Below are 24,993 nucleotides of genomic sequence, written 5' to 3' on the forward strand. Positions count from 1 at the left end.
TATTTATATTTTGTATCTTTACTATGTATTTTCAGGTTTTTATTGTATTTTGTTGTTGTTTTTCCTCTGTTTTGTTTCAGTTGTTTTGTTGTTTCATTCCATTGTTTCATTTCTTTCGTTTTTTGTTTTTCAGTTGTTGTTGGTTGTTGTATTGTTGGTTGTATTGTTGGTTTTGTTTCAGTTGTTGTTTGTTGTTCTATTTCTTTTGTTTTCCCCAAACGCGAATAATCTATTTCCGCCATTCATGCCAAATTTTTTTCGCGGCTAACCGTATTCCAAAACCACTGGTTTTCACCCTATACCTTCGCAGGTGATGAATGTATTTACATTTGCTACTAAGCCTGTCTTTATAGAGAATCAAAACTGGTTGGAATACGGTTTTATAAAAGGCAAGAATGGTATTATTTGGGGGGGCAGAAACCTGAGCTCTACCTCCACGTGGTGCCCCCCGGGAAACTGTTCCTCTGAGCAGGCTAACAGAGCCAGTACCTAAATCTCCTCAGTTTTCCTAGTTGCTTAACAACCTTTGGATTTAAAAGAAGTCCAGAGGTGTGTGAAGCATTAAAAATGAGTTTATACCGTAGGCTTATTTAGAAGAGTAAATCTCCTCAATTAACATCGGGTTACTGCAAGTAACCAGAATGTTCATCCCATTCCTGTAACTTCCCAAAACATCCTTAAAGTAATTTTTATATTTCCTTTATTGCATATATTGCGAAAAGCACCATATTTTCGAATATGATTTTCATTTGAAAGACCTTTATTTTCGGCATTTGTTTAAATTTGAAAGAAATGTTTTAACGCGCAGATCGGTTGAATGAAAACCACTTTGAATATAAATTGAAATGTATAGTGTTTATTTTAACGGTATAAGAGAACTTATTGTTTAACTATAAACGCTTAGATAAGCAATTTATGTAAAAGTTAAACGCTTTGGAATCCTTAGTCTATCCGCCTTTTACTCTCCGCAAATTTCAAAGCTCATTAATGATCTCTCTAGTTCCATTCGTTTATCTTTTTAGCTATCTATTGTTGTCCATTGTTGAATTTAGTTTGGAAACTTAGGTGTCCATTCTTAGAGTATGCAAAGTTTAGTTGTAGGATATTAATTTATTATTTCGATTGAGTTATTGAGTTTTTTCTTATTAACATGGTGATTTTCGGAGTGTAAAGTTCATATCGTAATTTAGTACATTTTTCGGTCTTTCACATTCGTTTTATCTAGGAACTAATCTGTCTATTGATTTCTATTGTTAGACGATAAGACTTTGTTTTAGAGCAGTGTCGGGCAACCTTTTTCGAGTTGCGGCGCTCTAAGCTTAAAACTTTTTTTTCGTGGCGCACCTGTGGGACTCACTATAAATTTACTCGTAGGTAATTACAATACATAAATAAATACTATTAAAAAATTTAAACATGTAACACATTTTATTATTTTTAAATATTAAATTTACATAATTAATGCGAACATTGCGATTGTTTTTGAGAACATATAAAGTCAATACGGGGATCCAGTTTTGAAAGACAGACGCGCATTTCCTCATCGATAATTTGAAGTCTTTCACGCTTCTTAGACTTCATTTCCGTAAGTGTTGAAAAACCTTGCTCACAGAGATAGGAGCTTCCAAATGGTAACAGTGATTCGACGGCCTTGTTACTAAGTTTAGGAAATTTGGTGTTTAAACACAACCAAAACTCAGATAGCTCCTTTTCAGCGAAGAGTCTTTTGAAAACTAAATCGTTTCTTAAATCAATTAAGTTTTCTTGCATTTCTTCTTTCAGATGTTTAATTTCACAGTGCATGAAAGGGTTGACTACCCATTCCATTTTCAAAACGTCCAAGTTAGGAAAATATTTCTCAAAAGATGCGGATAATGTCAAAGTTTCTTCGATTTCTTCTTTAATAAGAGATTTTAAAGGATTCTCTTCAACCGTCGGAAAAGATGCAAAGTTTTCATTAGCAATATTTAAATTCCATAAATTAAGTTTTTCCTTAAACGCTTTTAACTTGCTGGAGATAGTGATAATGTTCTCATGAACACCTTGTAAATTTAAATTTAGGCTGTTTAATTTGTCGAAAATGCCACTCAAAAATGCAACTCGTAACCACCAAACATCATTCATCAGGAAAGGAAAATGAATCTCTTCGCTATCAATAAATGCGATTACTTCATTTTTCATTAAAATATACCGATTTAAAACTTTTCCTTTCGACAACCATCTGACTTCAGTGTGGTACAATAAATTCTTATAATCAGAATCCATTGCTTCACAAAATGCTGAAAAAATTCTCGATCGAAGAGCATTTGATTTAACGTAATTTACTATTTTGACGACTTCATCTAGAGTTGTGGCAAGGATGGGAGGAACCGCCTTTGACACTAAAATTTCTCTATGAATCATGCAGTGAACAAATTTGATATTTGGATTTTTTGTTATGACGTGTGCTATAAATCCCTTTTTTAAACCTTTCATAGCTGGTGCTCCATCCGTGCAGACGCTAATACAATTTTCCCATCTCAAGTTATACTTCGTAACATTTTCATCGACTAATTCAAAAATGCCCGCACCAGTCATTCTTTGTTTTAATTTTTTACAAAAAAAGTAATTATTCACAATTTTCCCTGTATCGACGAACCTCAAAAATGCCAGCAATTGAGCTTTATAACTAATATCCGTGCTTTCATCAAGCTGTATAGCCCATTTTCTTGAAGGGTCATTAAAACATTGTTTCATTTGCAACTCAATATCATCTGACATATCTTCAATTCTTCTCGCAATAGTTTTTGATGATAGTGGAATTTTCGTAAACTTCTCCACAGCATCATTCGTTAACATACAACCAGCCGCAATTTTTAAAGCAGGCAAGATAATTTCCTCTGCTTCCGCGTGAGCTTTTTTCTATCGAGCTATGAGTTGAGTATCAGGTAACTAGCTGTTTGAGCTTCATCTGACGTGGTCATAAATTTCTTGAATTTTTTTTATTGCTTTTGAAGACTTGATCGTATATTTTCAAAATAGCTTATTGGATTGTTCATCTGCTCCCGATGATTTGTCTCAATATGGCTTTAGTTTACTTGGTAACATTGCTTCGTTGCTGAGAATTTTTCGGCAAATTAAGCAAAACGGCAGTGATGGATCATTAACAGATGGTATAAATCCATATTTAAGATAATCTTCATCGTATTTCCGTTTTTTTTCCGGTTGTTTTTACGATTTTCTTATCTTCACTGTTTTCGTTTGGATTTTGTTTATCACTGGCACCTTTTCTAATTACAAACCTCTCAATCTGGTTTTGAGAGAATTTAGAATACATAATATAAGAGCGTTTCTTAATAATGATTAATTAAAATTACCTTGAGTAAAAAGTGAGTGAGAATCTCGCTAAGAATAAATTATAAGCACAGGATTCTTTCGCTACAACAAATTATTTTTCACTGGTTTTTAACCAACAGATTTTACTGTGTGCGAAACTTACTGTGTGTTTTACAACGATGCAAAAATACGACTAATATTGCCGCGAACCCATCCACATTCGCCTTTTTATTTTTTAAAGGTTTCTGCACGATAAGGTGAATTCACGTGCCGGTACTCACCGTGAATGGCGATGCCATGTTTTTTCGCGCCATTCACGGCGTGAATTCATGCTGCTAATTCCCGGCCATAATGTGGACTAAGCATTATCTGTTCACACATAAAATATTTTTTTAAACATTATCTTTTAATTCGACCAAAAGTTCAATAACTCTAACGATTTTAAATATTTTACAAAAATGTTCGCGGCGCCCCCAGAATTTTTCGTGGCGCCCCAGTGCGCCGTGGCGCACCGGTTGCCCGACACTGTTTTAGAGCAATGCAATAGTTTATTATTTATAGATGATTCTTAGATTTAATCTTAATTGAAATGTTTGTTAACATCCGTATTCACCCCCAAAACCCTCTAATTCAGGCCAATGAAGCAGATAGTTCCTTATTTTACTTTCATTTTTTTCAATCAGTAAAAAGTAAAAGAACTACCCCAGTTGTAAAATCTATGCTCATCTTAAATAACCTAACAGTTCCCATCATTTTCTTGTGTTGTATTACATCCTTCTTGGTTGTATCATCTTTCCTTGAAATTAATTGAAATAGTCATCTTCCCAAAACACCCTGTTTCTGATCCAACTCAAATAAAACTAAATATGCTTTTTCCATATTTTTCATTTTTCTTAAAGTTCAATTTCTAAATTTGGGTGCCATATTATATATAGATGATTACTGTATTAGTTTTTGGAATTAGCGAATAAAAATACTGTTTTAAGTTCAATTTGTAAGACATATTCCTCGTTTTCCTTTATTTTGTAAGTTCTATTTCAATATTTGGGTGCCCTGTTATATATACTTGAATAGTCTCTTTCATTTTGCATCATTGCACCAGAACTTCCTTCCTATTTCACAATGCGAGAAAGTTTCCCTTATTTCTGTGTTACTTCTTCATCGCTACTATCGTATTTTGGTGCCCTCTTGTGTATAGTTGATAACGGATTTAGTTTTTGAAATTAGCAATGATCTATTTTGAAACGTAAGAAGTAAAAACCATTGGAAAAGTAAGAATTGTTCCCCATATTCAATAGTTTTCTCCCTTTAGAGTATTTGACAGTTAATATTAAGTCCAATGCTAGGTTGTAGATGTTGGGTGATCTATTTTGAAAAGTAAGAAGTAAAAAGCATTGGAAAAGCAAGAATTGTTCTTTATATTCAAAAGAATTCTGCTGTTTGAGTATTCCATAGTTAATATTAAGGCCAATCCTAGGTTGTAGATGTTGGGTTGATCTATTTTGAAAAAAAAGAAGTAAAAAGCATTGGAAAAGTAAGAATTATTCTTTATATTCAAAAGAATTCTGCTGTTTGAGTATTCCATAGTTAATATTAAAGCCAATCCTAGGTTGTAGATGTTGGGTTGATCTATTTTGAAAAAAAAGAAGTAAAAAGCATTGGAAAAGTAAGAATTATTCTTTATATTCAAAAGAATTCTGCTGTTTGAGTATTCCATGGTTAATATTAAGGCCAATCCTAGGTTGTAGATGTTGGGTTGATCTATTTTGAAAAGTAAGAAGTAAAAAGCATTGGAAAAGTAAGAATTGTTCTTTATATTCAAAAGAATTCTGCTGTTTGAGTATTCCATAGTTAATATTAAGGCCAATCCTAGGTTGTAGATGTTGGGTTGATCTATTTTGAAAAAAAAGAAGTAAAAAGCATTGGAAAAGTAAGAATTATTCTTTATATTCAAAAGAATTCTGCTGTTTGAGTATTCCATAGTTAATATTAAAGCCAATCCTAGGTTGTAGATGTTGGGTTGATCTATTTTGAAAAAAAAGAAGTAAAAAGCATTGGAAAAGTAAGAATTGTTCTTTATATTCAAAAGAATTCTGCTGTTTGAGTATTCCATAGTTAATATTAAGGCCAATCCTAGGTTGTAGATGTTGGGTTGATCTATTTTGAAAAGTAAGAAGTAAAAAGCATTGGAAAAGTAAGAATTGTTCTTTATATTCAAAAGAATTCTGCTGTTTGAGTATTCCATAGTTAATATTAAGGCCAATCCTAGGTTGTAGATGTTGGGTCGATCTATTTTGAAAAGTAAGAAGTAAAAAGCATTGGAAAAGTAAGAATTGTTCTTTATATTCAAAAGAATTCTGCTGTTTGAGTATTCCATAGTTAATATTAAGGCCAATCCTAGGTTGTAGATGTTGGGTTGATCTATTTTGAAAAGTAAGAAGTAAAAAGCATTGGAAAAGTAAGAATTATTCTTTATATTCAAAAGAATTCTGCTGTTTGAGTATTCCATAGTTAATATTAAGGCCAATCCTAGGTTGTAGATGTTGGGTTGATCTATTTTGAAAAGTAAGAAGTAAAAAGCATTGGAAAAGTAAGAATTGTTCTTTATATTCAAAAGAATTCTGCTGTTTGAGTATTCCATAGTTAATATTAAGGCCAATCCTAGGTTGTAGATGTTGGGTTGATCTATTTTGAAAAGTAAGAAGTAAAAAGCATTGGAAAAGTAAGAATTGTTCTTTATATTCAAAAGAATTCTGCTGTTTGAGTATTCCATAGTTAATATTAAGGCCAATCCTAGGTTGTAGATGTTGGGTTGATCTATTTTGAAAAGTAAGAAGTAAAAAGCATTGGAAAAGTAAGAATTGTTCTTTATATTCAAAAGAATTCTGCTGTTTGAGTATTCCATAGTTAATATTAAGGCCAATCCTAGGTTGTAGATGTTGGGTTGATCTATTTTGAAAAGTAAGAAGTAAAAAGCATTGGAAAAGTAAGAATTGTTCTTTATATTCAAAAGAATTCTGCTGTTTGAGTATTCCATAGTTAATATTAAGGCCAATCCTAGGTTGTAGATGTTGGGTTGATCTATTTTGAAAAGTAAGAAGTAAAAAGCATTGGAAAAGTAAGAATTGTTCTTTATATTCAAAAGAATTCTGCTGTTTGAGTATTCCATAGTTAATATTAAGGCCAATCCTAGGTTGTAGATGTTGGGTTGATCTATTTTGAAAAGTAAGAAGTAAAAAGCATTGGAAAAGTAAGAATTGTTCTTTATATTCAAAAGAATTCTGCTGTTTGAGTATTCCATAGTTAATATTAAGGCCAATGCTAGGTTGTACAAGTTGGGTTGATCTACTTTGAAAAGTAAGAAGTAAAAAGCATTGGAAAAGTAAGAATTGTTCTTTATATTCAAAAGAATTCTGCTGTTTGAGTATTCCATAGTTAATATTAAGGCCAATCCTAGGTTGTAGATGTTGGGTTGATCTATTTTGAAAAGGAAGAAGTATAATCATTGGAAAAGTAAGATTTGTTCCCTGTATTCGATTTCAATATTTGGGTGCCCTGTTATGTATACTCGTACTTGATCAGTCTCTTTTCCGACGGCACTTACCAACCAATCATTTCCTTAGCCCCATTTCCTTATTAGCCTCGTATTTCTTGTTACTGTTTCCTTATTTTTATGTCCTATTGGATGTCTGGCGGTGGTTTTGGAAATGTGCGATTAAAAATACGCGTTAATGTTCAGTCAGATAGTGTTAATGTTCTGGTAGGATTTATACTGTTGTTGCACAGGTTTCATATCAGAAATAGTTTGTTAATTCATACATTTTTATTGAATATTTTAAAAATTGGTGACAAAGTTTTGTTTCACAAAAACCATTATTATTAATTTGATAACTTCATTCACAAATTCAACGCCAACTATTTTATATCATTTCAATTTTTCCCATAATCAGTTCATAATATCCCGTTGTCATGGTAACTTCATTCATCAGCTGATCAATCAGCTGATACTAAAGTGAGGTAGGTTATCTTTGCCAATATGGAAGGGTCACTATCAGCAGTTGTGCTGTAACTTACCGTATGGTCAGAGTTACTTGGGGTGTTCAGTTCGGTGGAGCTCTACGGTCTTTATAACAACTTAATACTGGAATAACAAGTGCAGGCAGGACAAGAAGTGAATGTATTTCAATGAAAAAGTAAGTCAGCTAAAATATTTCTTATAATCATGTTTTATTTCTTGTAATTATTGTTAACTTCAGATTCCTCGGTGGCATTTAGTGTTTAATCTTATTTCTTTGTTAGCATAAGGAGCTTCTTGCTAAAACATTAACCTTTACAATTAAAATACTTAAGAACATGTATTTATTTATGTTCTCTATTTCTTTGTAGTTTCGGAAATGTTCCTTTCAAAAGCCTGTCAAAATTAAGAAAATATAAAAAAGCTATGAGATCAATATCTGAAATATACCAATCTTAGGTCTATATTAGAAATTATAAAGTGTGCACCAAAAGAAGAAATAATTCAAATATTTAGTTGCAAAGGAACCGAGTACTAAACGAACAGAATTAGCTTAACGTAAATAAATAAATAACTCTTTAAGTGATTCTTGGACACTAAAAGAAAACAAAAGCCCCTCAAAGTGTATTCAGATCATCCTTCCATCTCAAGAATTGTCTTTCTCTATTCCTTGATCTATTTAGCGAGATGCATTCTGTTAATCTTGGAATTTCTTTCATTACCTAGGTATTTCTTTAGCTACTGCTATCTTGTTAAGTATCTCCGTTAATACTGCAACTAATAATACCGAGGAAAATTGTATTAATTCATACGAGATTTTAACCCGATTAGTTGCTTTTCTTAATTTTAATTCATTTATAATAGAACTAATTTCATTATCCAAAAAAGAGGAAAGTTAAAAGTGGCATGCTCTATATCCGTACCCAGACTAAATCCTGAAGTAGTGATAAATGTTTTTTCTCTTTTTACCATTTCGCTACCGTTGGCCCTTTAATCAATAATTAAACATCTGCTAGTGTTTTAAACTGATTATTTTGACAATTTCATTCACAAAATCATCGCCAATTAATTGTATTAATTTCAATGATTCGAACTAATAGTGCATAATATCCGGTCGTCATAGTAACTTCGTTCATCAGCTGATACTAATGTCAAGTTATCCCTTCCAATATGGTACGGCCATTATCAGCTGAGTGCTGATCAGCTGATGTGCTGATCAGCTGATGTACAAGTTACTTGTGGTGTTCAGTTCGGTAGAGCTCTACGGTCTTTGTTACAACTTCATACTGGAATAACAAGTGCAGGCAGGACAAGAAGTGATTGAATTTCAATGAAAAAGTAAGTCAGCTATAAGATTTCTTATAAATATGTTTTATTTTTTATAATAATTGTTAACTTGAGATACCTCGGTGGCATTTAGTGTTTAATCTTATTTTTTTGTTAGCTTAAGAAGCTTCTTGCTAAAATATTAACCTTTACAATTAAAGTACATAAGGACATTAAAATTCAAACCTTCAATTCGCATGTTGTACAATTTTGGAAAAATAAGTAGTATTAGAAGATAGGGTTAAATTGGTTGATAAGAAGTTAAAGGTTTATTGTTAGCGGATATATCCTGAGCGTTTAGTTATTTTTATTTTATTAAAATGCAATATTAAACTATTTATTGTTATTTCCTCTTTATTTGGGAAACTTCTGCAATGTCATTAAAAAGATCTTTGGCCAAATTAGAAAGAATCTTCATCCACTTTATCTATGTTAGAAGATTATTGAAATCTGGCATTCATTCTGCATGATTGTAGTAACATATCTTATTTTTCAAATATCTGTTTTTCTTTTTGTTGCAGGAAATCACTAATCTTGGACTTCACAATTCTCTGGCAGCTCTTGTAATTTTCAATATTATGATGCTTACACGTTGGCACATGAAGGCCTGCATTCAACTCTTGGATGCTGATGCGTTCATGTAAGTTTATTTGTTTTATTACTTATGTTTATTGTTAGGAAGTGAAATTTTTACATCATTTATTTTTATTTTAAAACATATACACTGTGAAGAATTTAAACAACCTGTTGCATATTGGACTGGAATCTACGCGTGATTTGCTATTATAACAGTTATCTGCCTGAACCTAGTTTTCCTTCGTCTTTTTAGTCTCAAAATAGAAGTTTAAAAGAAAAATAAATAATCCTTAATCATAATATCTCTTCTTTTAATAATGGGTTAAATTACCTAATCTTCTAATAAAAGAATTTATCAGCTTACTAAGATTGACAGCTATTAAAAGTAATCTCAAGCACTACACAACTTTAAAAATGAACAATATACAGTGGTTAGATTAGTAAATTGTTTGGTCAGAGATCGGCCAGCTGCAGTAAAAGTATATTTTAATCTAACATACATTTTCTTAAAAAAGATACATGGTTATAATTGAAACAATCTTTGTGAAAAACGGAATAGATCTTTTAGAATACGGAATTAGTATACTTTAGAAATAATGTAGGGTTCATCAATCTGTAAATGATGTTTTTCTTTCCTAAGTTTATAAAGTAATTGTGTACCAAACTTATTAGGAAGCTTAGACCTAGCTAGAAACTCACTAATTTATTTAAAATAAGTATGTTCTAAGCAGTGTGGTTTCTTTTAGGGTCGAAAAACTATTATTATCGTATTTTTTAAAAAGTTTCGTACTTTATTGCTTGGAAAAGATCAAGTACTGTTGTATTGACGTCGTTTATCTTATCGACAATATCTCTTATGTATTTGATCTAGTCAGCTTACTTGTTCATAAGCTAAGCCATTATATAGAGTTACGTATACAATTAACAGGATTCATTTTTATCTTATGTAAATGTATAACTCTTCAGGGTAATCTAACTAGATATTATAAATGGTATACTATACACTATGTCTCCCTGAATCCTGTTAATTGTATACATAACTCTTTTTCTATGTCCAATATGCTTGAATGTTTTTAATTTAGCTGATACTGATTCAATGATTGTAGATTTAATATGGGTAAATGCATTTATTTATTTACCATCGATAACTGAGAATCAGCTGATATAAAAACAAACACAATGTTGGAGTACCATAGGTTAGGCTACTACTGTAAATTAAGGGAAAGGAAAAGAAAACAGACTTAATTAAGTTCTTTGGAAATAAATATTTTTATTTAAGATTAAATAATTATAATACGTTCTACAGTTTAAGACGTTAACAAAATTTAAGTTTAATCTTTAGTTATTTGAATTAGATAAGAAAAATATGACATTATTTCAGGCTGCTGGTCTTAGAGGTGCTCGTGTTGGTAGCAAGCATCTCTTTCATTGCAACACTTGGCACAGCATTGATTTCTGGATGGGAATTGACTCCACTTCTGTTGATGGCAATACCTGTAAAGATAATTGGACAAAGGTTAGTGAAATTTTATTTTTAAAATCAGTTTTTTAAAAAAATTCTCTTAAACGTTTGTGATCTCCTTTTCAAATTTACGAAATGAGATAAAAATCAAGCATGATCAGTCTCTTAACATTTGTTTTCTTTATTTTTCCATTTTATTTAAATTTTCCATGTATCTTAGAACAGATAATTGAAAATTCATCACTTATTAGGAACTGCTTCGTTTTACAAATAATTAAATAATAATAACAATTATAACAATGGAATAAAAAACAAGAATAGAGAGAGACTGAAAAAGGAATAGATATTATTACAAATATTAAATAAAGTAAAAAGCAGTACATTTCATTAAACATATTATACAAATTATTAAAATAGTTTATATAATAACTTTTGTTTTAGGAAGCAAGAGAAAGTCAATTAAATTTGAGAACTGTACAGGTGGTGAACAAGGAAGGATTCTACTCTCAGGACGTTGCACCTTTCACGTAAGTCCTTTAAAATTATTTTGCATGTTGCATGTAATCAGCTAAACTGGCTACGTGGCTAACTGGTTAAACGAGCTACCTGGTTACCTAGTTCATCGGATAAACTGCATAACCAGTTAATCGGTTAAATTTGTTTTACTGGTGTATCTGTACAACAGGTTTACTGGTAATCCAAACAGCCAACTAGTTTATTGAGTTAAACTGGCTAACTGGTTTAACTAGTAAAATAGTTTATCCGTTGAACTGGATAGGTAACTAGCTAATCGGTTAAATGGTTTATCTGGTTGACAGGTTTAACTGGTTAACTAGTTTACCGGTTAAACAGGCTAACTGGATAACTAGTTAATAAGTTATCTTGGCTTAGTCAACCAATAAAACCGATTAACTAGTTAACCGGGTTGAATAAACCTTTTAGCCCGTAAACCAGATAAACTGATTAACTAGGTAACCGGTTAAACTGGCTGACTGGTTTACCTGGTAAACTATTTAATTGGTTGAACTGGGTAACTGGTTCAGCTGATTAACTAGGTAACCGGTTAAACTGGCAGACTGGTTAAGCTGGTTAACTAGTTGATTGGTTGAACTGGGTAACTGGTTGTACTGATTAACTAGTTAACCGGTTAAACTGGCAGACTGGTAGAACTGGTTAACTAGTTGATCAGTTGAACATGGTAACTGGTTCAGCTGATTAACTAGTTAACAGGTTAAACTGGCTGACTGGTTTAACTGGTTAACTAGTTAATCGTTTGAACTGCTTAGCCGGTTTAGCTGAATAATAGTTAACTGGTTAAACTGGAACCCGGTTTAACTGGTTAACTAGTAAATCGATTTGGTTAGGTTAGGTTAGGTTAACCTAGCCTAACTTAACCTAAGTAAAAGGGGGGGTAGGTTAGCTTGCCTTAAATTAACTTAACATAACCTAACCTACCCTAGCTTAATTAATCTGGACTTAACTTAACCTAACCTACCCTAGCCTAATTAACCTAGTCTAATCTAATCTAGCCTAGCCTAACCTATCCAGTTATAAACTGGTTAACAAAGCAGCCAGCCACTTTTGCCGATTAACTAATCGGCCAGTTAAACTAGCCATCCAGTAAAACAAATTACCTAGTTAACCAATTTAACTAATGGAACCAGTTAGCCAGGATAACCGATAAACTAGTTAACCAGTTTAACCAATTAACTAGTTAACCAGTATAATCTATCAACTAGTTAACTGGTTCAATCGACTGATGGGTTTAACTAGTCGACCTGATTTACTAGTTAATTGATTAAACTAGTTTAACTGGCTTACTGGTTTAACTAGTTGATCGTTAAACTGGCTAACTGGTCAAGGCTAACTGAGTAGGAAGTTAATCGGTTAAACTTGTTAACTGTTCATCGGTCAAACTAGCCAACTGGTTAAGTGGCGAAACTTGTTAAACTAGTTCAACTGGTTATCTTTGTCATTTCGTTTCAGCTTACAACTTATTTTCTTCATTTGTCCACTTATTCTCTTACCAATCCACTTATCTCTAACAGAGGCTGATAAGCGGAGGATCAAGAAGTGGAAGAATCAATTGACAGGTAAAGAAAATAAATTGATAGGTGAAAGATATAATTTAATAAATGACAAAGGTAACCAATTAAACTAGTTTAACCAGTTAAGCCAGTTAACCAATTGCTAGTATGTCCGATAACAGTTAACAAGTTTAACCGATTAACTAGTTACCCAGGTATACCTTAACCAGTTAGCCAGTTTAACTGATCAACTAGTTAAACCAATAAGCTAGTTAAACTAGTTTAATCATTTAACTAGTTAACCAGGTTGACAAGTTAACCCATTAGCCGATTAAACCAGATAACTGCGTAAAATAGGCTATACTGTTTAAATAGTAAAGCGTGTAAACTGGTTAAAATAGTTTATCAGTTAACCTTTCCAACAGGTTAAGACAATTAAATTGGTTAGCTAGGTAATCGTTTTTACTAGTAACAGACTAGTTTATCTAGTCAACTAGTTAATCGGCTAAACTAGCTACTTTGTTAACCAGTTTATCTGGTTAATACTTAATCGGTTAAACGGTTCAACTGGCTAACTAGTTTAACTAGTTATTCCTTTAAACTCGTTAAACTAGTTCTACTAGTTAATCTAGTTCAACTGGTTACCTTTGCCATTTATCCAAGTATTTCTCTTCACACATCATTTATTTTCTTCACCTATCAACTTATTGTATTCATCTATTCACTTATTGATCTACCTACTTATAAGTGATATAAGTGGATAGGCAAAAAAAAAGTGGATAAATGAAGAAAATAAGTTAGTAGGAGAAGAAAATAAGTTGCCAGGCGAAGCGAAGTGACAGAGGTAACCAATTAAACTAGTTTAACCAGTTCAATCGATTAACTAGTAACAAGTTTAAGTGATTAACCAGTCAACCAGTAAAACCAGTTTAACGTATTAATCAGTTTCAACCGATAAAACCGATTAAGTAGTTAGTTTAACCAGTTAACCGAGCGTAACTGTTTTAACTGGTTACACTGGTGCAACTGTTTTAACTAGTTAACTAGTAAAAGCAGTTAGCCAGTGTAACCGATTAGATTCTTATACATATATAACCTGTGTAACAGTTAGCTAGCTTAACTGGTTAAATGACAAACCAATTATATTACTTTAGATACTTTATCATACCTGTAACAGTCCATAATAGGCCAATTGTGCTCTTCTGTTTCAAGGCATTAGTTGGATCCAGTTCTACATCAGTTTCGGATCCTGATCCATGTTCGGTGTCTTGTCTTCAGGAACATTATGAAAAATCAAATAACATTAAATTAGTTTGAATTGTTTTAACTATAAGAAAAATGATAATCTAAAACTAATTGTAATTTATTGTAGTTAAAAAAGTTATAATAAAAACTATAATGAACTAATATTTTGTTCTTACTGTTCGTTTCCCTGTTCACCTACTGATTAAGATACTTTATTAAAAAAGAAACCTGATAAAATAAACTTTTTCCAATTAGAGGAGCGGCAATTTCTAGTTTTAATTTGGCTCTGTTTTAGCTAAATGGACACCATTAGCTAGCCAACAAAATAAAATCTTGAGCACTTCAATAAATCGCTCCCTCCCAAGGCTATTTTCATGTTTTAAGTTTGAGCTGGCAATTTTTATAAGAAAAGAAGTAATACTTGCACGTTCTACAAATCTGCTATTATTTATTTATAATTCAGATTTCAAATACAGATTACATTCAAATAATTTTTTCCGCGTCAACTCTAATTAATTTGCTTTTCAAGTTAGTTTCCTTATATAATGAAATAGAATGCCCATAAAACTTTTAAAACAATGAAACCCTAAAAGTAGCATTGGGAGTAGAAACATTTTCTTAAAGCAAATAGATTTTCTTGACTCGGAGGAAATTTATTTTATAATGAGTTAACAAGAAAACCGAAGCTTATTTTATAATCTAAATTAATGGAGAATCAGTTAATTTACTTACCAACAGTTTAGAGAAGTATTTGGAAGTTACAATAATAGAATAGCCCCATCACTTGGTTTGTACCCACACCCAGCTAAGGGGCATCTCGAGTCCCAGCAGAGATTCAGTACATCCCCGTAACATACTAGACCAGAGACAGTCAACCTAGATTTTACCGAAAACGCCTTCATGATGTGCAGAGGGGTTTTTGCCTGATTTGATAGTAGTGAACATTAAAGAAAACCTGTAGTAGAATAAAAGAAAAAAAATACATTATACCCAAATTGTGGATAGATATTACATTTATTGAAAAAATCGGAAGTTATTACTCATATCTAGGAGATTCAAGCTTTAGTGCTAGTAATATTTTTACCGAACAGAAAAACTGACTGATATTCACCGAAAGAGGAAGGCCTTCGTTTGTTCTTTACGAAGGATGAAGTAGATATAGTATATCTATTTGTTTTAAGATATTATACAATAGGTTGGTGTGTATACAATAAACGTAAGTATTAAAAGAAAAAAACAAAATATAAGATAGGTACATATAAGTTGGAGTAAGTATCAATTGTTTATATCTAAATCTACTATAAGGATATAATTAATAATTAATAAGGGAAGTTTTGATGTATATCGTAGTTTCTGAATTTGGATTAATATATTCTACTTAGAATCCTACAAAAGGAACTAATCAAACTTAAGCACACTTGAGAAAAGCAAGTTTTAGAAATCAGTTCCAAAAAACAACATAAGTAAACCAAGAATAATAATTTTGAGCTCATAGTCGATTAAAAAGAAAAGATCGAAGAATTCATCAAAAAAGGTTTAGAAATCAATTTAAATACTTTTTGTAGTGATCAAAATTAGAGAATTAACTAACACTGAACATAATTAAGACGAAGCAATTTATATTTATATGTAAGTATTAATTAAATGATAACATGCTGTTTTCATGCAAGAACAATAAAAATATTATTAAATAATTGATAATAAAGTCTTACCTTGTTTAAAGAATATCCAAGAACATCAACATCTCAATAGATCACCAGTCCAATATCACTTGACACTTGACACTTTTTAAAATAATTCACAACACTATTTACACTAAAACTGTATATCACGCACTAAGTATAACTTAAACTCAATTTATAAACCCGACTTCACTTTGCCACGTACTAATATTCACTTAAAAAATCACGTTAATAAAGAGACACCACGAACGAGTTAAAGATGGCCGACGGCAACTGGCCATGCTGATCAGCTGGTAAGTGAAGTTTATCTGAGCAGCTGATCCCAGCTGTTTATTTTCTTACATAACCTACCAAAATAAAACGTAATTAAAAAATTAAAATTTTATGAATCTTATAGAATAGAAGATATTACATTTATTAAAAACATCGGAAGTTATTACTCATATCTAGGAGGTTCAAACTTTAGTGCTACTAATATTTTTACCGAACAGAAAAACCGTGTGATATTCACCGAAAGAGGAAGGCCTTCGTTCGTTCTTTACGAAAGATGAAGTAGGTATAGTATATTATGTGTTTTAAGAATTATACAAAAGGTTGGTGTGTATGCAATAAACGTAAGTATTAAAAACCACAAAACCAAAATGTAAGATACATATGAGCTGAAGTAAGTATCAATTGTTTAAATCTAAAACTGCTACAAGAATTAATAAGGGGAGATTTGATGTATAGTTTCTGAGTTTGGATTTAAATATTCCATTTAGAATCCTATAAAAAGAACTAATCAAACTTGAGCACACTTGAGAAAAGTAAGTTTTAGAAATCAGTTCCAAAAAACAACATAGGTAAACCAAGAATAATAATTTTGAGCTCATAGTCGATTAAAAAGAAAAGATCGAAGAATTCATCAAAAAGGTTTAGAAATCAATTTAAATACTTTTTGTAGTGATCAAAATTAGAGAATTAACTAACACTGAACATAATTAAGACGAAGTAATTTATATTTATATGTAAGTATTAATTAAATGATAACATGCTGTTTTCATGCAAGAATAATAAAAATATTATTAAATAATTGATAATAAAGTCTTACCTTGTTTAAAGAATATCCAAGAACATCAGCATCTCAATAGATCACCAGTCCAATATCACTTGACACTTTTTAAAATAATTCACAACACTATTTACACTAAAACTGTATATCACGCACTAAGTATAACTTAAACTCAATTTATAAACCCGAACTTCACTATAACACGCACTAATATTCACTTATAAATTCACGTTAATAAAGAGACACCACGAACGAGTTAAAGATGGCCGACGGTAACTGGCCAGACTGATCAGCTGGTAAGTGAAGGTTATCTCAGCAGCTGATACCAGCTGTTTTTTTTTTATTTATTTTCATACATGATCTACCAAAATAAAATGTAATTATTAAATTAAAAATTTATGAATCTTACCTATAAAAGTTAGGTCTTCTAAAAAAGATCGTAAGATTTGAATAATGTAATTAATAGCGTAAGTCTCCCTAATTTTGTACAGCAGTCAAAAGTGTCAAAATTGTCAGATATGTCAGCTAAATCAAGAAATCTGCTGTATACTTACTGTTTTCTGCTTTATGCACGATATGAACAGTTATTCGTTCAACTTGATGTTTGACCTGAACCCAAATTAGTGGGAGGGTGTTTTGTGAGTCAGTCAAGTTATGTAATAGTTGTTAGTAGAAAAATTAGTCCAACCGTAATCTACCTAAATTAATAAATAAGTAAGTAAATCCGATCTAATATTGCTGCAGATGTCCAGATTATATTTTGACATGAAAAGATGAAGGTCCACTCTTGGCATTAACAAAAGAAACTACTTTTCTCTTTCTTATTAAACTAATAAGATTTCATAGAGTTCTACTCTTAGACAATTTCAGCGAACTTAAGAAAACACAACAGAAAGTTCCTGACATTTCTGAAAATGTTCCAAGTTTCTGACGCTATTTACAAAACCACGAACAAGCCTCAAACTGGATCTGTATAAATGATAAGGAAAGAAAAAGTACAGCGCCAGTAAATTAATAATTAGATTATTTAGCTAACAGCTCGATGTTAGCTATTTGAAAACAGTATAACAATTTCAGAAAAATAATGAAATTCAAATCTTTTTAAGTACTTACAGTTTTGGGATCACTTCTACAGCCTCTTTAGTACATAATATTATGATTCAAGAGAATTGATTTCAAACAGTTAATTGGATATTCTACTATTAAGTCGTTTATGGTAATTGAAAATGAACACATTTCTCAATGAAAGAAAAGAGAATATACCCGAAATCTTACACACCATAAAAATAAAATGAATTTAAAATTACAATTAACTAAAACACAGAATTAATGCCTGTAATATAGAAATAAGATTACACTACCTTATGGTATTTCAAGTAAAGAAATAGTATTTCAACTTACTTGAGCTGGTTTACTAACTCTTATCTCCGAATGTACGAAATTCCAGTTTCAGCAAATATTGCAGCTGAACAAATCCTATCAACATCAACTTCATCTAAGTCTCCCACAGCAAAGACAAGTCACTGATAAGCATATGTTGTATAACCTAAGAGAACCTTCCTTGTTCCACAAGCACCATAATTTAGAGCTTTATGATTGGAGAAACTTAATATATTTGAACTCGAATTAAAAATACTTCAACAAATGAATCATGTAATTATTTTGGAAAGGATATATATATATATTTATTTTGAGAAAATAAAAAAAGAACTGCTAGAATATTAAATAGAATTTTCGTTCGAGAATCTCCAAAAACAAAACATAAATCAATAATACTCAACAATGGGCCCAAAATTCTAAATAGAAGTATCAAAAGAATGGAAAAATAAGAAATAGATATTTTAAATTGAACTTTAAACAGTATTTTTATTAGTAATAGGGCACCCAAAAGCAGAAGTCGAATTTAAATAAAAATAGTAAATATGAAAAAAGTATTTTTAGTTTTATTTGAGTTGGATCAGAAACAGGGTATTTTTTTGGAAGATGACCACCTCAATTAATTTCAAGGAAAGATGATAGAACCAAGAAAGACGTATTTAAGAATACAACACAAGAAAATGATGGGAAAACTAGAAACTTTTGTTAACTAGAACTTATGAGCTGAGGATGGTTGTAGAACATTATTGAGTTGAAATGAATCCTCCCTGATTGAAGAAGTAGACTTGAGAAAAGTTGGATCTTCTGCGGATGTTGTTTATGAGCTGAGGATGGTTGTAGAACATTATTGAGTTGGAATGAATCTTCCCTGATTGAAGAAGTAGACTTGAGAAAAGTGGGATCTTCTGCAGATGTTGTTTATGAGCTGAGGATGGTTGTAGAACATTATTGAGTTGAAATGAATCCTCCCTGATTGAAGAAGTAGACTTGAGAAAAGTTGGATTGGAGAAAAGCTTTAAAGTACAATGTTAGAAACAGAAATTATAGAAATTCCAGCAAAACTAAGGTAGATTTAGTATTTTCCACTTCTTTCTAACACTCTACTACCAAAACCAGTCGACCTAATGTGTACGACACACGCCTGACATTAATGTACAACGTTAGAAACAGAAATTATGGAAATCCCAGCAAAACTAAGATTGATTTAGTATTTTCCACTTCTTTCTAACACTCTACTTCCAAAACCAGTCGACCTAATGTGTACAACACACGCCTGACATTAATGTACAACGTTAGAAACAGAAATTATGGAAATCCCAGCAAAACTAAGATTGATTTAGTATTTTCCACTTCTTTCTAACACTCTACTACCAAAACCAGTCAACCTAATGTGTACAACACACGCCTGACATTAATGTACAACGTTAGAAACAGAAATTATGGAAATCCCAGCAAAACTAAGATTGATTTAGTATTTTCCACTTCTTTCTAACACTCTACTACCAAAACCAGACAACCTAATGTGTACAACACACGCCTGACATTAATGTACAACGTTAGAAACAGAAATTATGGAAATCCCAGCAAAACTAAGATTGATTTAGTATTTTCCACTTCTTTCTAACACTCTACTACCAAAACCAGTCAACCTAATGTGTACAACACACGCCTGACATTAATGTACAACGTTAGAAACAGAAAATATAGAAATTCCAGCAAAACTAAGATAGATTTAGTATTTTCCACTTCTTTCTAACACTCTACTTCCAAAACCAGTCGACCTAATGTGTACAACACACGCCTGACATTAATGTACAACGTTAGAAACAGAAATTATGGAAATTCCCGCAAAACTAAGATAGATTTAGTATTTTCCACATCTTTCTAACACTCTGCTTCCAAAACCAGTCGACCTAATGTGTACAACACACGCCTGACATTAATGTACAATGTTAGAAACAGAAATTATAGAAATTCCAGCTAAACTAAGATAGATTTAGTATTTTCCACTTCTTTCTAACACTCTACTACCAAAACCAGACAACCTAATGTGTACAACACACGCCTGACATTAATGTACAACGTTAGAAACAGATATTATGGAAATCCCAGCAAAACTAAGATTGATTTAGTATTTTCCACTTCTTTCTAACACTCTACTACCAAAACCAGTCGACCTAATGTGTACAACACACGCCTGACATTAATGTACAACGTTAGAAACAGATATTATGGAAATCCCAGCAAAACTAAGATTGATTTAGTATTTTCCACTTCTTTCTAACACTCTACTACCAAAACCAGACAACCTAATGTGTACAACACACGCCTGACATTAATGTACAACGTTAGAAACAGAAATTATGGAAATCCCAGCAAAACTAAGATAGATTTAGTATTTTCCACTTCTTTCTAACACTCTACTACCAAAACCAGTCGACCTAATGTGTACAACACACGCCTGACATTAATGTACAACGTTAGAAACAGATATTATGGAAATCCCAGCAAAACTAAGATTGATTTAGTATTTTCCACTTCTTTCTAACACTCTACTTCCAAAACCAGTCGACCTAATGTGTACAACACACGCCTGACATTAATGTACAACGTTAGAAACAGAAATTATGGAAATCCCAGCAAAACTAAGATTGATTTAGTATTTTCCACTTCTTTCTAACACTCTACTACCAAAACCAGTCAACCTAATGTGTACAACACACGCCTGACATTAATGTACAACGTTAGAAACAGAAATTATGGAAATCCCAGCAAAACTAAGATTGATTTAGTATTTTCCACTTCTTTCTAACACTCTACTACCAAAACCAGACAACCTAATGTGTACAACACACGCCTGACATTAATGTACAACGTTAGAAACAGAAATTATGGAAATCCCAGCAAAACTAAGATTGATTTAGTATTTTCCACTTCTTTCTAACACTCTACTACCAAAACCAGTCAACCTAATGTGTACAACACACGCCTGACATTAATGTACAACGTTAGAAACAGAAATTATAGAAATTCCAGCAAAACTAAGATAGATTTAGTATTTTCCACTTCTTTCTAACACTCTACTTCCAAAACCAGTCGACCTAATGTGTACAACACACGCCTGACATTAATGTACAACGTTAGAAACAGAAATTATGGAAATTCCCGCAAAACTAAGATAGATTTAGTATTTTCCACTTCTTTCTAACACTCTGCTTCCAAAACCAGTCGACCTAATGTGTACAACACAGGCCTGACATTAATGTACAATGTTAGAAACAGAAATTATAGAAATTCCAGCTAAACTAAGATAGATTTAGTATTTTCCACTTCTTTCTAACACTCTACTACCAAAACCAGTCGACCTAATGTGTACAACACACGCCTGACATTAATGTACAACGTTAGAAACAGATATTATGGAAATCCCAGCAAAACTAAGATTGATTTAGTATTTTCCACTTCTTTCTAACACTCTACTACCAAAACCAGTCGACCTAATGTGTACAACACACGCCTGACATTAATGTACAACGTTAGAAACAGATATTATGGAAATCCCAGCAAAACTAAGATTGATTTAGTATTTTCCACTTCTTTCTAACACTCTACTACCAAAACCAGTCGACCTAATGTGTACAACACACGCCTGACATTAATGTACAACGTTAGAAACAGATATTATGGAAATCCCAGCAAAACTAAGATTGATTTAGTATTTTCCACTTCTTTCTAACACTCTACTACCAAAACCAGTCGACCTAATGTGTACAACACACGCCTGACATTAATGTACAACGTTAGAAACAGAAATTATGGAAATTCCAGCAAAACTAAGATTGATTTAGTATTTTCCACTTCTTTCTAACACTCTACTACCAAAACCAGTCAACCTAATGTGTACAACACACGCCTGACATTAATGTACAACGTTAGAAACAGAAATTATGGAAATCCCAGCAAAACTAAGATTGATTTAGTATTTTCCACTTCTTTCTAACACTCTACTACCAAAACCAGACAACCTAATGTGTACAACACACGCCTGACATTAATGTACAACGTTAGAAACAGAAATTATGGAAATCCCAGCAAAACTAAGATAGATTTAGTATTTTCCACTTCTTTCTAACACTCTACTACCAAAACCAGTCGACCTAATGTGTACAACACACGCCTGACATTAATGTACAACGTTAGAAACAGATATTATGGAAATCCCAGCAAAACTAAGATTGATTTAGTATTTTCCACTTCTTTCTAACACTCTACTTCCAAAACCAGTCGACCTAATGTGTACAACATACGCCTGACATTAATGTACAACGTTAGAAACAGAAATTATGGAAATTCCCGCAAAACTAAGATAGATTTAGTATTTTCCACTTCTTTCTAAGCCAGGTGTATGTTGCACACATTAGTTCGACTGGTTTTGGAAGCAGAGTGTTAGAAAGATTTGGAAAATACTAAATCTATCTTAGTTTTGCGGGAATTTCCATAATTTCTGTTTCTAACGTTGTACATTAATGTCAGGCGTGTGTTGTACACATTAGGTCGACTGGTTTTGGAAGTAGAGTGTTAGGAAAAAGGGAAAACTACTAAATCTATCTTAGTTTTGCTGGAATTTCCTTAATTTCTGTTTCCAACATTGTACTTTAATGCCAGGCGTATATTGTACACATTAGGTCGACTAGTTTTGGTTGAAGAGCATTATGAAAAAGGGAAAACTACTAAATCTATCTTAGTTTTGCTGGAATTTCCTTAATTTCTGTTTCTAACGTTGTACATGAATGCCAGGCGTATATTGTACACATTAGGTCAACTAGTTTTGGTTGAAGAGCATTATGAAAAAGGGAAAACTACTAAATCTATCTTAGTTTTGCTGGAATTTCTTTAATTTCTGTTTCCAACATTGTACTTTAATGCCAGCCGTATATTGTACACATTAGGTCAACTAGTTTTGGTTGAAGAGCATTAGGAAAAAGGGAAAACTACTAAATCTATCTTAGTTTTGCTGGAATTTCCTTAATTTCTGTTTCTAACGTTGTACATGAATGCGAGGCGTATATTGTACACATTAGGTCGACTAGTTTTGGTTGAAGAGCATTATGAAAAAGGGAAAACTACTAAATCTATCTTAGTTTTGCTGGAATTTCCTTAATTTCTGTTTCTAACGTTGTACATGAATGCCAGGCGTATATTGTACACATTAGGTCGACTAGTTTTGGTTGAAGAGCATTAGGAAAAAGGGAAAACTACTAAATCTATCTTAGTTTTGCTGGAATTTCCTTAATTTCTGTTTCCAACATTGTACTTTAATGCCAGCCGTATATTGTACACATTAGGTCGACTAGTTTTGGTTGAAGAGCATTAGGAAAAAGAGAAAACTACTAAATCTATCTTAGTTTTGCTGGAATTTCCTTAATTTCTGTTTCTAACGTTGTACATGAATGCCAGGCGTATATTGTACACATTAGGTCGACTAGTTTTGGTTGAAGAGCATTATGAAAAAGGGAAAACTACTAAATCTATCTTAGTTTTGCTGGAATTTCCTTAATTTCTGTTTCTAACGTTGTACATGAATGCCAGGCGTATATTGTACACATTAGGTCGACTGGTTTTGGTTGAAAAGCATTATGAAAAAGGGAAAACTACTAAATCTATCTTAGTTTTGCTGGAATTTCCTTAATTTCTGTTTCTAACGTTGTACATGAATGCCAGGCGTATATTGTACACATTAGGTTGACTAGTTTTGGTTGAAGAGCATTAGGAAAAAGGGAAAACTATTAAATCTATCTTAGTTTTGCTGGAATTTCCTTAATTTCTGTTTCCAACATTGTACTTTAATGCCAGCCGTATATTGTACACATTAGGTCGACTAGTTTTGGTTGAAGAGCATTAGGAAAAAGGGAAAACTACTAAATCTATCTTAGTTTTGCTGGAATTTCCTTAATTTCTGTTTCCAACATTGTACTTTAATGCCAGCCGTATATTGTACACATTAGGTCGACTAGTTTTGTTTGAAGAGCATTAGGAAAAAGGGAAAACTACTAAATCTATCTTAGTTTTGCTGGAATTTCCTTAATTTCTGTTTCCAACATTGTACTTTAATGCCAGGCGTATATTGTACAAATTAGGTCGACTAGTTTTGGTTGAATAGCATTAGGAAAAAGGGAAAACTACTAAATCTATCTTAGTTTTGCTGGAATTTCCTTAATTTCTGTTTCCAACATTGTACTTTAATGCCAGGCGTATATTGTACACATTAGGTCGACTAGTTTTGGTTGAAGAGCATTAGGAAAAAGGGAAAACTACTAAATCTATCTTAGTTTTGCTGGAATTTCCTTAATTTCTGTTTCTAACGTTGTACATGAATGCCAGGCGTATATTGTACACATTAGGTCGACTAGTTTTGGTTGAAGAGCATTAGGAAAAAGGGAAAACTACTAAATCTATCTTAGTTTTGCTGGAATTTCCTTAATTTCTGTTTCTAACGTTGTACATGAATGCCAGGCGTATATTGTACACATTAGGTCGACTAGTTTTGGTTGAAGAGCATTAGGAAAAAGGGAAAACTACTAAATCTATCTTAGTTTTGCTGGAATTTCCTTAATTTCTGTTTCCAACATTGTACTTTAATGCCAGGCGTATATTGTACAAATTAGGTCGACTAGTTTTGGTTGAAGAGCATTAGGAAAAAGGGAAAACTACTAAATCTATCTTAGTTTTGCTGGAATTTCCTTAATTTCTGTTTCTAACGTTGTACATGAATGCCAGGCGTATATTGTACACATTAGGTCGACTAGTTTTGGTTGAAGAGCATTAGGAAAAAGGGAAAACTACTAAATCTATCTTAGTTTTGCTGGAATTTCCTTAATTTCTGTTTCCAACATTGTACTTTAATGCCAGGCGTATAT

At 32.1% G+C, this 24,993-nt stretch overlaps 1 protein-coding gene and 1 long non-coding RNA gene across 6 annotated transcripts; one reads left to right on the forward strand and one right to left on the reverse strand.

Annotated features, from left to right (window-relative positions):
* The first annotated feature begins 1,129 nt into the window (after nt 1–1,129).
* LOC141456975 (uncharacterized) lies at nt 1,130–14,128 on the forward strand. 5 transcript variants are annotated; one of them, XM_074133419.1, is made up of 5 exons: nt 1,130–7,508; nt 9,178–9,296; nt 10,614–10,748; nt 11,175–11,221; nt 13,934–14,128. In XM_074133419.1, exons 1-4 carry the CDS (start codon nt 7,491–7,493, stop codon nt 11,179–11,181), a joined length of 279 nt encoding a protein of 92 aa, XP_073989520.1. In that variant the 5' UTR covers nt 1,130–7,490; the 3' UTR covers nt 11,182–11,221; nt 13,934–14,128. The 5 variants fall into 5 exon arrangements, with proteins under 5 accessions (XP_073989520.1, XP_073989519.1, XP_073989518.1 ...); XM_074133418.1 differs by lacking the exon at nt 13,934–14,128 and adding an exon at nt 12,681–12,774 and having other exon boundaries at nt 1,141–7,508; nt 11,136–11,221; XM_074133417.1 differs by having other exon boundaries at nt 1,144–7,508; nt 11,136–11,221.
* LOC141456977 (uncharacterized) lies at nt 10,483–15,142 on the reverse strand. Its single transcript, XR_012460141.1, has 3 exons — nt 14,699–15,142; nt 13,890–13,993; nt 10,483–10,726 (listed from the first exon to the last, which is right to left on the reverse strand). It is a non-coding gene; the product is annotated as an uncharacterized lncRNA (long non-coding RNA).
* Nucleotides 15,143–24,993: the final 9,851 nt, after the last annotated feature.

Source organism: Rhodnius prolixus, unplaced genomic scaffold, assembly GCF_049639745.1.
Source record: "Rhodnius prolixus isolate KJV_2025 unplaced genomic scaffold, Rpr scaffold_10, whole genome shotgun sequence".
Lineage (NCBI taxonomy): Eukaryota > Metazoa > Arthropoda > Insecta > Hemiptera > Reduviidae > Rhodnius > Rhodnius prolixus.